The sequence below is a fragment of the Ammospiza caudacuta genome, chromosome 11, assembly GCF_027887145.1.
Source record: "Ammospiza caudacuta isolate bAmmCau1 chromosome 11, bAmmCau1.pri, whole genome shotgun sequence".
Lineage (NCBI taxonomy): Eukaryota > Metazoa > Chordata > Aves > Passeriformes > Passerellidae > Ammospiza > Ammospiza caudacuta.
The window spans coordinates 17493578-17508017 of NC_080603.1; the positions used below are offsets into that span (position 1 = coordinate 17493578).

The window sequence follows — 14440 nt, forward strand, 5'->3', positions numbered from 1 at the left end:
CTGCAGAACAGTTGCACTGTTTGTGTTAATGCTGGCTCTGCTCTCACATCTTCTAGGACAGTGGAGCTACTTCTGCTGGTGACACAGATCCTATTAAAGTCATCAGCAGACATTGAAGTCCCATGACTTCAATGAGAGCTGCTCAGGTTCTCAAAATAACTTGGGAGAAATAACTACCTCAGCCATCTTTCACCCTCCACCTTCATGTACTTCTTAAGAAACAGGAATCAAAGCATAGTAAGGACTATGTTCAGACCTCCTTATACAGGAAGATAACTTAGGTGCTGTGACCCTTAACTCCATCAGCTGCACACAGAGCAGATGCTCTGACTCACTCACTGCCCTCCTGGACAGTTGTGTCTAAATTAGGTGCCTGTCATGGGTAGTCTGAACATGGCCACTCAAACTGCCCTCTTGTTCCAAGGCCTTCCAGTTTTACTTTTTTTTATCTTTTTTTTTTTTTTTTTCTTTTTTTCAATAACAGAGATTCAGACCCTAGGCTGGAAAGAAATCATGCAAAGCTTGTGCAATATCTCCCAATGGGCATCCTGGGGAGGGTCACAGTTGATACTCAGAGATCAGTGCTGGCCTTGGCAGTCAGAGCCTGGATCCGAGCAGAGTTGCAGGTCTTGCAGAGGATGTGCCCATCCAGAGGGTAACAGCCCTGATTGTCCCCTTCAGACAGGAGGCCACCACAGTCCTAAGAAACAAGTGAACAGGAAAAGCAAAGTAAATAAGAAAGAACAAGATTAAGCAAAGAATCTATTAGTCAAAGAAACTCTCCTCACTCTCCACCTTGTAACAGGATCCAGCCTGAGTCAGTGCAAAGCATGAAGATGAGGTACGTGATGTCTTTTACGATTAAGCCATTTTCTGATAAGAGACAATGCTGCAGAGAAGATGGGTTCCCAAGCTCCCTGCTGAATTTAATCCAATTGAAAATAAAAGGAGATTATTCCCTTCACATTTCTGAGGAAGCAAAGGTTTTTAGCATTGGAGAAACATCAAACTAAAGCACATATTTATTAATTCAAAAAAAGGATAAAAAAGAAGCATCACTGAGAAAAAGTTTAGTACCAATATCTAACTATAGGTAATCTCCTTTGGAACAGTTAATGCCATGAAGTTACAGCCTCCATTCCAGGAGTGGCAGCTAAGCAAAGTCCCTTCCTGTCTCCCCTACCAGAACTGTCACAAGTGTTTGCATTACAACTGGCCAAAAAGGTTATGGCAAAAAGGAGGATGTCAGACAGGAACATGGAAACCCCACTCCAAAGCCCCCAAACCTGCTCCAGAGACCTCATTAAGGAAGCTGCTAGGAAAGTTGGGAATTACCCCACACTTTGTGATCAAGCAAGTGCTCGGCCCAAGACTGCTGATGGATCCATGTGTGTGAAAGCCTGGGTATCTCAGCAACCAGCATGGGGACATGCTGTATGATGAATTAGGCTCTACAAAATTGAGTGTAAGAATGCCCCAGCATCTTAAAAAATAATAGGCCTAAGCAATGGGCTGGTATGTACCCTGAAAGCCAAGGTCAGATTGAGAATTGGACCAGATGCCTCAAGTTTCAGCCTAGACCTTTAAACCTTAGTCCATCCTTCTTTCCAATTAAGGTTATTAAAACCTGCAACTGCAATAAGAAATATATTTGGTCTCATTTTCTTACCCTGCCATCTGGCTGATATATTATCCAACAAGTAACACTAGCACTGAAGAATTCTTGAAGGTTCCCTAACACAGCTGTTCCCACATGCTAATTGCTTTAAGGTGATTTTTATTCTCTGTCTTCAGACTCTTACCATCAAAATTACATGAAGTGTGTAATGAAACTGAACAGGAAAAGTAGCATAAAAAGCACTGCACAAAACAAGAATGATCATGTTTATGTGTCCATTAAAATTCTTCAACCCAGAGCCATATGCTTAGTTTCCTGTACAATCTTGCTCAAATCCTAACATGCATTAGCTTTCATTTTAAGAACATAAAGATGAGCTACATTTGTGTCCAGGCTATAATTTATTAAGTTCTCCAGTATTAAGACCTAATTGCCTGAGTCACATTCTTTTGCTCTTCTAATGAACCTGTTATAAACAAGGGACCTGATTTTCCTCTCATTTGCGCAAATATAAATGAGGAAAAATTCCTTGCTTGCTGAAGTCAATGAAGTAATTTGATTGCAGAGCCAGTGTTACAACAGGGTATGCCTGGTGTGTGGGCAATGTCAGGTGGTGATGAAGTTAAGCCATGCTTAACCTGCTTTCTGTCCCTGCTGTGCCTGGAATACCAACCTCGCACCGGTAGCACTGCACATGGAAGTCACGATCCAGGGCGACAATGCGCACGGTCTCCTCCTGTCCCGGGGCTGGCATGATGGGCTCCTTACACACAGAACACCTCGGGGCAAATTTCCTGAGGAGCAACAGACAGGCACAGTCATCTTCAAACTGGGAGCAAAAGTTTTTGTTAACTGGACCAGCCAGCTAGAAATGTGTGAATTTGCACCAACGCGTGCGCACACATACACACACACACACACACACACACGTATGTGCACACACAACACGGGCTGGAGCTCTGCACAGCTCCTTCCTTGGGAAAAACCAGGCAGGAGCACTTTAGTCTTACAAAGCAATTTCAGGCATGTAGGATATTAAAGCACATTTATAAGGAGAGGACTTATAGAACTTCTGACAGACAGCAGAGCATTTTGCCTGCCCTAATTAACAACTGAAGTGCCTGTTGAATGACCCTCAATTGTGGCATCTATGCACTGCCAGAACCCTCAGCCTCTAAGAAAATCCATGCAAATCCTATGGTTAGAAAGATGACCAGAATCTGCTTCAAGAGCATCTCTTGAAAATAAAAATCAAACTATTAAAATTTGGAGATTGGAACTAATAGTTTAAAAGTCTGAAAAGAAATGGTAAAAAGAACTGCCTTGCACTAACACTAATTTGTTGAGGTTTATGTCACCCACTTTAAACTTTCAAGCCATCTTACCCACTTATGCACACAGAAGCACATTTCTGGCTGTGCTCACTCTCAGACAAGAAGCATCAGGGCAATTCTAACTTGCTGCATCTTCTAGCTAAAACCTACTCAGTTATCCAACAGGGTGTTGTCCAGGCTTAAAAGGGAACAGGTCTGGGTGCAGAGACCCCAGTGTTCTCTCTTCCAGTCAGTCTGACTTCCAACTGTATAGTGACAATAACTCACTGCATGAAGAGACTGACTTGAATCAGGGTCAGCTCAGGGATCAAGAGAAGCACAGCCCTTTCTTTTTCCCTTCTATTGCTCACTATATGCCCTTCTGGATAATTCACCCATGTTCTGTATTCCCTCTGGTTTTGCTCCCCTCAGGTCCCATGAGAAGTGGCCACCTCTGCTCCTAGGCTTGGGAACATTTAGCCTGTGGTGAATCGTTCTCTATTTTAGTTCAAAACCTACTGGTACCAGTTTCCTGGCTGCAAATTCTGCCTGCAAAAAAGGAAATTTACACCCACAGAATCTGCTGCCATGTAATGAGAGCCAGGGTCAGGGGCTGGGAGTGACAGAGGGCAAAGCTTATGGCAAACATCAGAACACAAGGAGATCAAAGGCCCTTCTCTTCTAAAATGCCTAGTAAGGATTGACTCTGCCACCCAGCCTGTCACATGAACCACCTCAGAATTAACTATCTTAGAAAAGAAAAAAAATAAAATCTATCTGTACTAGGAATAAAGAAAAATATTAATTTCACTGGCAGCAGATGAAAGATGCCTGTGTAGCTGTGATCTAATGAAAGAATGAATTAAACAGTGGCTATAACGAGTGCTCTGAAAAATAACTTAAATGGATCATGATATGACCGGAGCTGTGGTGGCAATTAATTATGTGCTGCTTCATGCAGGCCCTTCCTTGTGCCATTTAGCTCAAACGTGGTACTTAAAAAATACTTCAACACTTCTTTGCCCAGGCTACTGTGAGTAATTCATTATGAGACAAATATTATCTCCCAGGATCCTGAGATCATTCCTGCAGATTTCAGGGGATGTAGATCTGTTACCATGGGGCCTGAGCTCAGGGAGTAGCTGAGTAACAGTGTGAGCATTAGCTACAGTTTTGTTATCAAGAGGATGTACGTGTAGAACACTCAACCTCCAGATCAGGAGGACATGTCATCCCTAATCAACTAAAACTGGGTTGGTCAAAGTACTGCAAAATGTGTGGCTGGCCAAAGACATTCTGAGTGTCACATTGGGTCTTGTGCTATTCCCATCACCTTCCCCTCAATCCTTCACTCAACAATTTTTATGTCCTTCCTTGGATTGACAGCCTCCCACTTTCTACTCTCAGAGCCCCGAAGGGGGTTCAAAGGCTTCAATGTGGGACATCAGCTCTCCTTCTCCTGACACCATGTGAGCCCTTGGCCTGTGGGGCTTTGGGAAGGGGCACTCTCCAAATTGCTGAGGGGGTGTGAGGGAAGTCTTTCAGGTGGTGCATGAAACTCCTGTTGGGCCTGTGCTCAGGACCACATTTTACCTTACACACAACTGGCAGCACAGAAAGGCAAAGCAACACAGCAGCTGCCAATTAACCCAGCCTAGCTGAGCTACAGGGAACATCCTCCTGTTGGATTCTAACATGCCAGTTAATTGTGGCTGCTTCCCTTTCTGTCAAGTCAGTCAGCTTCTTTGAGCTTTCAGACCCACACACTGATGTCATGAGGCTCTAATTAAGTCTACCCGCTTAGAAATTAAGAGGTAAATGGTTGAGAGATAAACTCACATTTGTCAGTATTGATTTCATCTTTTAATTGAGGGGTGTAATGTATCTGTCTTTTCCATACAGGGCAAACATTTGTGCTCTGATTATATCTACCTGTCTTTCCCTAGATTAGTTGTGATGATGGGGGTGGTAGTATGTCAGTGACAGAAATTACTTGCAGCTATACCTTTCAACTTACTTTAAATAGCAGTTTCACTATAAATTATTACCAGGGCTGTATTTTTAGTAGCTTTAAAAAGCTAATTAGCAACTAGAAACAAAAGGAGCTGTGAGCAGCCTGTGGCCACTGAGATCCCTCTAGCAGGTAAGCAAACACCTGCAGAGTGCAGGAGGACAGGACCTCTCTCACTTGCTCAGTGGAAGAGGCAGGGAGGTGGTGCTGTGAAAGCGCAGGTAGAGGCAGTGAAGAGAAACAGGCCCATGCATGGTGAAAAGGCAAGAGGAAGGCAGAGCACTTAAAACAGAGGGACACAGAGGTTATCCCTCAACTCAGCAGAATTGTACCCTAAGCAATTAACCTTGTATGCCATGGCTGCTTGGAGCAATGCTCTCCCTACTATTTAAGAGCCTTGGGAGGAAGCGGCATAGGGTTCAGAACTTCCTGAAAGCTCAGTGTGAAAAAGGAGAGATTTTAGGGGCAAAAGACCAATACAACAGGCAAAGCAGTGACAGCAGCTTAGGCCTTACTTATGGAAATCCTCAATGCAGTGGATGTTGCCACCAGCATCCACAGTGAAGGGGATGCCATCCAGGCTGCGGTGGCACATCACACAGGTGAAGCAGTGGGGGTGGTAGGCCTTCCCAGTGGCTCGGAGGATCCTTTCCATGATGGGCTTTGCACAGACACTGCACTGCTCCAGTGTATTCTGCAAACAAAACATACACAACACATGTGAGCACCATCTCAGCAGGACACTTACAAAGGTCAGCTGGGCTGGAGGCTGCTGCTGGTCTGCTTGGAAGCTTTAGGTACCTTCTTTTCATTTCTTCTAGATAAAGTGCAGTACAGTCAACAGTTATCAAAGAGCATGATAACATGCACAGGGAGCACAGGGCCTGGGTCAAGCCTTTAGAACAGTGTGAGAACACAAACCAGAGCTTCTCTCAGCAGCTCTGAAAAGTGAGCAGAGATGGCTCATCAGGTGGGTTATCTGAGACACAGCAGCTTCTGTAGCCAGGAGCACATGAAGGAGTTGTGCAGCCAACACTCCTGGGCTTTTGCCTCTGCACTGCCCAGTCAGAGAGAGCTTATGCAGCAGAGTTCATTAGAGACAAGTTCCACAGAGGGCAGTGCTAAACTGAAGTGCAAACTCCCGGGGCTACATAGACACCCCCTAATTACTTTGCCAATGCAGATGCCATAAAAATATCCTTATCTGTCTTGTACAAAGATCTTGGTCTTCCTCTCTGACCACAGAGAATACTGCTAAGTCTGGGCAGAGAACAAAGCAGTGGCTGCAAGGAAAGCATCTGCAAGGACAGGAGCTCAGGATGACTTAAATGCTTCATTTATCTCTGACCCACAATGTTTGAGATAATGACTGTGAAATGCCAGCTCTGAGGCCATGATCCTTGCTGCACAGGTTTTACATACTAGCCTGCTTCTAAAGTGCTGGAGCCAAAAAAATTCCCACTTTTCAAGTGGGGTCTATTGAATGATTCATCTCATTTCAACCCTCACTTACCCTTGCAGTTAATTATAGAAACACCAAGATAATTTTGTTTCAGATGGTTGTCTGTGAGCCACACCAGCCCTTCTGACACCAACAGGGTAACTTACCATTTCAAAACAAGCACTTTAAAAGACACATGCCATGAATGGATGGTGCAAACCACACAGATGCAAACAATAAATCTGATTCAGGTAATTTCACTGGACTTTAGAAAAGCAAACTTCACCTACTATTCTTGCTTGATGGACCTGAAGTTATCAAATAATGTTATCAATCACTGTTTGCATCTTGAGTGAGGTAGAAAAATCTATCATTACACTATTGATTATTATTTAGATAGACAGAAATAAGAGGGTAGGAAAATAAAGGAAAAAATCCAACAGGACAGAAATATAGAAAGCTGCTGAAAGGCAGATCTTGTTGATAAACACAGGAAGGCTAAAGTTCTGCTTCCTCATGCAACAAAATTCCCAGAAAAAGCAGTGCTTTGACTGACTGCATTGTTATTGCTTCTTTGAGCCAGTATTCTCAGGGGCAACATCCACTCCTTACATGTGCAACCAAAATGTATTGTAAGGAGATGAATCACCCAGGAACTCAGAAGGTTCTACACTCTCATATTTGCTCTCAAACATAATCTCTGGGCTGCACGTCATGGGTAAGGTACAAACATAGAAATACACGGCTTCCTATGACAGGATCAGAAGAATTGTTTTTGGAAAGGTCGGTATGAAAAGTCCTGAATTTCAACCCGTATGAGAACTGCCTCATGCATTTGTAAGGAGAGCACAGCCAGACAAGCATTGAATACAGGCTGGATTTTGCTTTATACCTTGTAATAATGGGCAGGAAAGAATGACTGCTGGCCTTTCTGTCTGGTTGCTGTCACCATCATCATCATTATAACGGTGGCTGGTATGCCAGAAAAAGCAAGGTCAATAATTTTCTCCATGGAGAAATAACCTGGCAGATTTACCATTTTGCTTTGCATAAGCAGATCACATCATCTCAGTCCGCACCCATGCGGTTCTCTGCGTTTTTCTGCCAAGGAGGAAAGGCAGGGTACCTGCAGATACTGATGGAAGATTGTGCCATTTGTGAAGCATTTGCCATGAAATTTTCTGAACACAAGCAGGTATGGAGCATTTGCCTCACCAAGTCACTGCTTGCCTCATTTCCAACAGCTGCCAACAACAGAGGCCAAAGTATAAGAACAGGGTAAGCAAAGCAGAAATTCCTTGGGATTTGCTTCCAGTCTCCATTGATTACTGGTTTAGGCACTTCCTGAGTCAGAGCTTGGCTTCCCCATAGTTCACCTCAACTGGATGCTTCTCCCATAAACCTTCCTGACTGATTTTTGAATTCTGATAAATACTGATCCCCCACAACATGACCAGGAATTCTGTGGCTTACTTCCACGCTGGGGACTGATCTGTTCAGCAGTTCCCCATGTCTGCTACTGCAGCCCACCCAGGACAGTGACCAGAGCAGGTACAAGGGATCAGTACAACCATCCTGTCTGACACCCCGTGTTAACACTGATTTTGGTGGAAACTTTGCAGTGACCAGGACAGCAGGCAATCACCCTGCTGGATCACACCTTCTGAAAACACACATCTTCTGCTCCCAAATCTCAGCTTGGCCACAGTTTGACATACTCACAGCTAAATAATACAAGCATTATAAATTAACCAACTCCTGATTAAGCCTTCTATACAGCCTGAAAATCAGACCTGAGAAATTTATTCTTTTCATCCTTCCAAGTCTGTACCAGTAAGGAAAAACAAAGTCATTAGTTTCAGACTCCAGCTCACTCCCTGTCTGGGAGTGTATTTGCTTAAGCCTCTCTCCTTGCTAGAACCCTGGCTGGCTCAGACCCTTCCCTTCAAGGTGTTACCAGATGATGCCAAAGGGAAAGCTTGCTTGATTCACACCCATTTGACATCAGGTTGCTGTAAGGCAGGATTTGGCCTGTGAAGCCACCAGGTTTTCTTTGATTCTCTAATCAGGTTATCCCACATGCCTAAGTGCTGCCCCAGCAACTAACAACCTGCACAAAGGTATTTCTGCACATTATGGGAACAGCATCCCTGTAGGATTATAAGTTTGGCTTCTTGATTATGCTCTCTTTCACAGTCAAACTCTCCTAGCTCCTCCTGGAGCTTTCAGACTTCCAAAAAGTGAAACAAGATGAAGAAAAATGCCTAACAAGTCTATTTTCCTTCTTTTCTCTCCAGCTGTTGTTGCAAGCCTGCTCTGTAATCAACAGGTAGAGCTGAATGCATCTGATGAGCTACACTGAGAGCTAAGGCAAGGCATGAAGAAGAAAGATGAGAAACAGCTAGGAAACATCAGTCCTAGGGGTTGTGGTCACATTCATGTCATAAGAATATAGACCACAAATCTAGTGTGGGCTGAGGGTAAAGTTTACCATTCTTTTCCCATATTTTTGGCCAAGAGGTGGGGAGTGCCCCTGTGTCTCCAAATCCAACCAATTTTTTTGGGGTTTGAAAAGCATAGGGAAGAAGCCATCCATTTCCAAATGGAAGGCTGGCACAATGTTTAAGGCTGAGTCTGGGTCCATGTCTCTTGAGAGCAGAACATCCGTGGCAAAGAAAAACAATCTCACATGGGAAGAACAATGCACCCTAAATACCAAAAAGAAAAATAACTCCAAGCAAAGATACACTAAAACACAAAGAAAGAACTATAATGACCAGGACATCATAATCATCTTGCAAGTTAAAATTAAGAGACTTAAACATGTATAACACAATCAGTGGCAAAGTGGGAACAAGCTGCTTGGGAGCAAGCATCTAGCAAGTGGTGGTTGCAGTTGACCTCCCTAGAGCAATACTTACCTCTTCAGAAACCACAGAAAACCAAAGGGGGTTGCTCTGCAGATTTTAGGTTTAAACATGGGACACAAAGTAAAAATTCTGACTGCAGGGAAAGACTTCTGCGTTGCAAGAGCCAAGGAAGGCTGGAGCTGGGGAGTGTTTGAGTCTCCTCCTGAAAACTTCACATCCCAGATGGCAAGGTGGCAGAGACTTTGGGCACCAGAGGTGCAGCGACAGCCCATGGGCTGCAGCTCATCCCACTGCCCGAATGCTGCAGAGTACAACCCCTCCTAACCAAACCTGGCGGACAGCAGTAACTCACAACATCATGCCAGCACAAGGACTCTCCCACAATGACCCAGCAATGAGTGCAGAAGAAAAGGCACACAGATTAGTCATTGCTTCTTCTGCATTGGCAATTCATCCCAAGCTCTAATGAACATAAATAATGTCTCCTGCACTCTGAACAGCAGACCGAGGAGAGCTCATGCTCAGGGACATGAGCATGGTATTGCTTATTTTGCTGGGAGAGGGGAGGGAAGTTGCTGGAATAAATTACATTGGCAACTCATGCACAGGGACACAAACTCACTTTCTGTAAGCACTGCAGAAGAAACACATTTTTTGAAGTGACTGAGCAGAGGAGATGGTTTTGAGCTGCACGAATGAAATGTGACTGTTGTGCTAAAAACAGGCACATGGTCAAATGCTATAGTTGAACTGTAACTTAGTAAAGTGTGGTAAGTGACTTGCTTTAAATCTTGTGATTCCGTCCTTCATTTCCTCAGACAGCGAGGAGAGCAGAGCAGCAGACATTTTCCCCTCTGTGGGATATTTTCTGAGGCTTGAAAATGTTTCCATACTTAAGTGAAGACAGAACACTTTAATCTCAAGAAGCCTGGTGAATTTATAAACCTCAAATTAGATCAGGTCCATTGAAAACTGCACTTCAAAATAATTGCAAACGGTTTCATTTAGGGTTTGGGTCTGAAAATATATAGTTGTATTATAAATTAAATATAAAGCAGACAGTGGTGGAGGGGTTAAGTGTCAAGATGTAATTTCAACACTTTCAAACATTTTTTTGGCATTATTTCTAGAAAAGGAAAACCAAGGCTCCCCAGCTGCTATCTCCACAGATGGGTTAAATCTTGGCAAACATAACATTTAAGTCACTAATAGCCTGCATGAAATTCCTTCCTGCATGTCTGAGGAGACAACTTGGGCATGAGTTAATCCTTCTCACTCCACCTGACCAGCTGGACACATTATTAGCAGAGAGTGACACTTTCCTTCTAGTTTCTCTGGGGGTACTTTCAGCAGGGGAGAGTACTGCAGAAGCACCTTGGCTGGTGACCTTCAGACCATGCTGCCACAGCTGCATCAGTGTGCTGGGGCAAAAGATCTGACTGACCCTGACAGCCTAATTTAGACACAGTGGTGAGCAGTGAGGCTGTTCTTTAGATGGTACAGCTTGATTTGCTGGGAGATGGGAAGGAAGATATGGGACTAAACTACATGGGCAACCCTGCAACATTACCAGCATGCTGGGAATGGGGCTGAGCTATGCTTACAGCTGCCCCTTGCACAGAGCAGACTCAGGCTCTGAGGTTACTGTATTCAGTGCCTTTCAAATCATTCTTCCATTTATCTCAGTTGTTAGTGGCTTTTCCAGCACAGTAGCAATACCGCGGCTGGCATGCTTCTCCTCTGCTGGAATTTGCTTTTCTTGTCAGGAAAACTGAATTCAGCTTTGTAGTTTTGGACTCAGAGCAGCTGGAGGTGAATCTGGCAGAAAGTCCTCTCAGCATACAGGATGGAGGAGTCCCTTCCACTTGCCCTATAACTATTAGAGAAAGGCTAGATGTATTTCATGGCTTCTGCTAGTAGCAAAGATAACAATGGCATGCAACTGAGCCCACAAATCTGCAACAGCAGAAAGGCCATGATGAAAATGGAACAGTGCTTGAGAAATGCTTCTCAAATGATAAGCAGATGTCAAAATATGCTCTACAGTGGGAGGAGGAAGGAGCTCCATTTTTCTTATCAAGTGAAGGCTGAGGGATGGCTTTTCTGGTGTCTGAGCACACCAGAGGCTGCAGAGGAAACTTAGAGAAGGCTGCTGGACCTGGCAGGCACACAAGCTGGCCATACTACCTGCAGAATAATTATATGCTTAATGCTGAATGCAATTAATGTCTGGAGCAGCAGAGGCAGGGACTGGGTGACTACTCTGATGCTCAGTGCCAGTTTAGCTAAGGCCTGTATCCCTTTCTAGCACCATCAAGCTGAGAGTGATGAAGGAATGGATGAAGGAATGTCAGAGTTAAAAATCTGCTCTGCATTATGCTCCATGTCTGACCACAGCCACATTGACTCCTTCCAGCTAAAAATCCACAAGAAGCCCCATGCTGGAAATTACTTAACTAATTTCTGGCACTCAAAACTACTCATCTTCTGTACGTTCTTTGCTCTGACAACAGAGATCTTTGTCCCTTTAAAACAGCAGAGCCTATGAAAGTAAGAAATGAGGGAATTGTCCTCTAAACTGGTTGAAAAAGGCTGGAAGATAAAATGCTTGGACTTCTGGCTTTTAAACCAAGTAGCTGCCATAGGCAAAGCATTCCCACGCTCTGTGCGTGGCAGGCACATTTACAGGCATCCCCAGCTTGCAAATAAAATGGCTGTAGAAGTTACATATCCCAGTGAGAAACTGGATAATGTAAGATTTGATAAATACTTGCGAAGTACTCTGTGTGTCTAAATGGTTACTTAATGGAAACAAGATATTATTAACAGAAAACATTAAATTCCTTTTATCTGTAATGACTTGCACATGTCTCAAAAATCAACTTTGGGTGCTGCACCACCAGAGAACAGCACCTGAGCTGTTATTCAAAATACTCCAATGTGGCTACAGCCATTTGCAAGAGTGAAGTAGTTTAATACTGGGGAAATGCTTCTAACTTACAGTTGACTTTAAAATAGCACAGAGAATAAAAAAGTCTATGCATATGAAATTTTTTCAGCAACAATAATTATAGCTGCATGGAATACTACAGTAAGCCAAACAATTGAAAGCATCCTTAGCAATTGCTATGTAAAAGAACATTGTTAAATATCTTAGTAATCAGCTCCAGTCCCTTCAGTAATTTTCTAGTGAAGCTGCATTTCCTAACCTCCTCACATCTTGTCTATTGCCACCAGGAAAGAATTGAAGCAGCACAATGTGCATTTTGGTGAGCAGAGTTCACTCTTGCTGTTAGCACTGCCACCACACCACACACCAGGTATGAACCACGTGAAATCAGTCACTCCACACCAGGACTGCAACTGGTCCAGAAAATATCCAACCAGGAGGCTGGGACAGGTTTTTGGAGCACTGGAGAGAAAAACATCTGTAAAGCACAGCAGCACCAGCAGAGCACAGGAGATGAGCCTGCCTTGGCAGGGAGGAATGATCTGATAAGACAGTTTCCATCTATGATTCCTTCATTCCAAGGAGATCCTAAGTGCACAACCAGACCTTCACTCCAAGACATTGCATAATACAATGCCTGGCGCAAGATGCTGATTTTCGAAGATTTCTAACTTGAAGGAAATCCCTCAAAATCCCTCTCAGAATGTCAGAGGTAAACAGTTTGTTCAAGGCTCCTGCAGCTGAGGCAAACTGGCACAGAGCTACCGTGGAAATCCCTGGGCTGTGTCACACAACAGCAGCCATGCCTCAGCAGATCAGCACTGCTTCACACATTGGGGTCCTTACCTAGGGAGAAACCAGCCCATGGCTTTGCCCAACACAGAAAGATTTGTTTGAGGATTTGTTAGGACTCTTTTTTCACTGAAGTGAACCTTGGTAGATCTAAAAACTATGATATTCTATTAGCTTTGCTCCTGAGGGATGGGGGGAATACATGGCAGGTTTTGATAGCCTGTGCTTTTATCTATTATTAACACCCACAGATGAGGTGAGAGCACCTACAGACCACACATAACTCAGGGCTCTGTGGAACAAAGTGCTGTGGGGGATAAAGCAAAGCTGTTCCTTATTCCCAAGCACTCCCAGCCTTTGTGCTGTTGATGTAGCTCTGCTTGCCTTACATGTTGTCACCAGCAAGTTCCTCAAAACATGATGTGCCTGACCTTGCATGCCGCCCTGGGAGTTTTGCCTAAATAAAGGTTTTGTCCTGTTGTGATTACTTTCTGCCCAGGCAGTAGAATTACATGCAGCTGGGAGATGTGGCAAACACTGAGCAGATACACTCTCCTCCTTGTTTAGATACAATTGTGGACAACACAGAGATTTCAAGCTTAATTAGCGATACCAAGGAAGCTGTTAGAGAGGCATTTCAAACCTCTTGCAGTTTAAGCTGATTAGAATTTCGTGAAAACAAAACAAAATTGTGTAGCAAATTGTTAGGCTAAAATTCAAGTCAAACTGAACCGCATCAAAGGAAACAGAGAAGGGACTATCAGCAAGAAGTGGGCTTTTTTTCTTTTCTTTTGGTGAGGAATTTAATTTCATAGCCTTTAATAAACCCAATGTTCCAATCCAAGCTTGCCACTCTGGCAAGAAGCTTAACCAAAATAACATTGGAACTCAGAGCTGACGGACCAAAGAGGCTATAAATTGGTCAAATCTGGGCACAATACAAGAAAAAAAATTGAAAATTCCATTCAATTTTCCTGTTTTAGAATTTTGATGTAACTGACCATTGACATGGAAATGTTATCTTGACCTTAACTGCTAAAGCTGACTTGCAGAGGAAAAAATGACTGAGACTCTGACATCTCAGTGGTTATTTATAGTTCCCCTCACTCTCCTCTTTCTCGGTATTTTTACATTTGAAATGAGTTCTTGCCTGCTATGAGTTTCCTGAAGGACTGTTTGAGCAACGCAAGAATTTGTGACATAAAAACCATCAAGAAAATGGAACTTCATTGATCAAAATGGAAAACAAATTTTAGTTGGAAACTCTCATCAGTAAATTAGCATCCAGCAAAGCTGGGCTTGCTTTGGTTACAGATTGAACACTACAAGCCTTCTAACTACAACCAGTTTAAAGCTGGCTTTTTCTGCTTCCTGTGCTCTCCAAGAGAGATTTCCTGAAGAAAAAAAAAAAAAAAAGAGAAAGACAAGGCTACTGCTCGAGAGTC

General features: G+C 43.5%; 1 protein-coding gene across 1 annotated transcript in view; it reads right to left on the bottom strand.

Moving 5' to 3' along the window:
* Nucleotides 1–417: 417 nt before the first annotated feature.
* Nucleotides 418–14440, bottom strand: part of LPP (LIM domain containing preferred translocation partner in lipoma) — a 254599-nt gene continuing 240576 nt past the window's right edge. Inside the window, exons 9-11 of the mRNA XM_058812127.1 lie at nucleotides 5458–5636; nucleotides 2292–2412; nucleotides 418–700 (exon numbers count right to left, since the gene is read on the bottom strand). Of these exons, the coding sequence (XP_058668110.1) occupies nucleotides 572–700; nucleotides 2292–2412; nucleotides 5458–5636 (429 nt within the window). The 3' untranslated portion in view covers nucleotides 418–571. The remainder of the gene's footprint in view (nucleotides 701–2291; nucleotides 2413–5457; nucleotides 5637–14440) is intronic.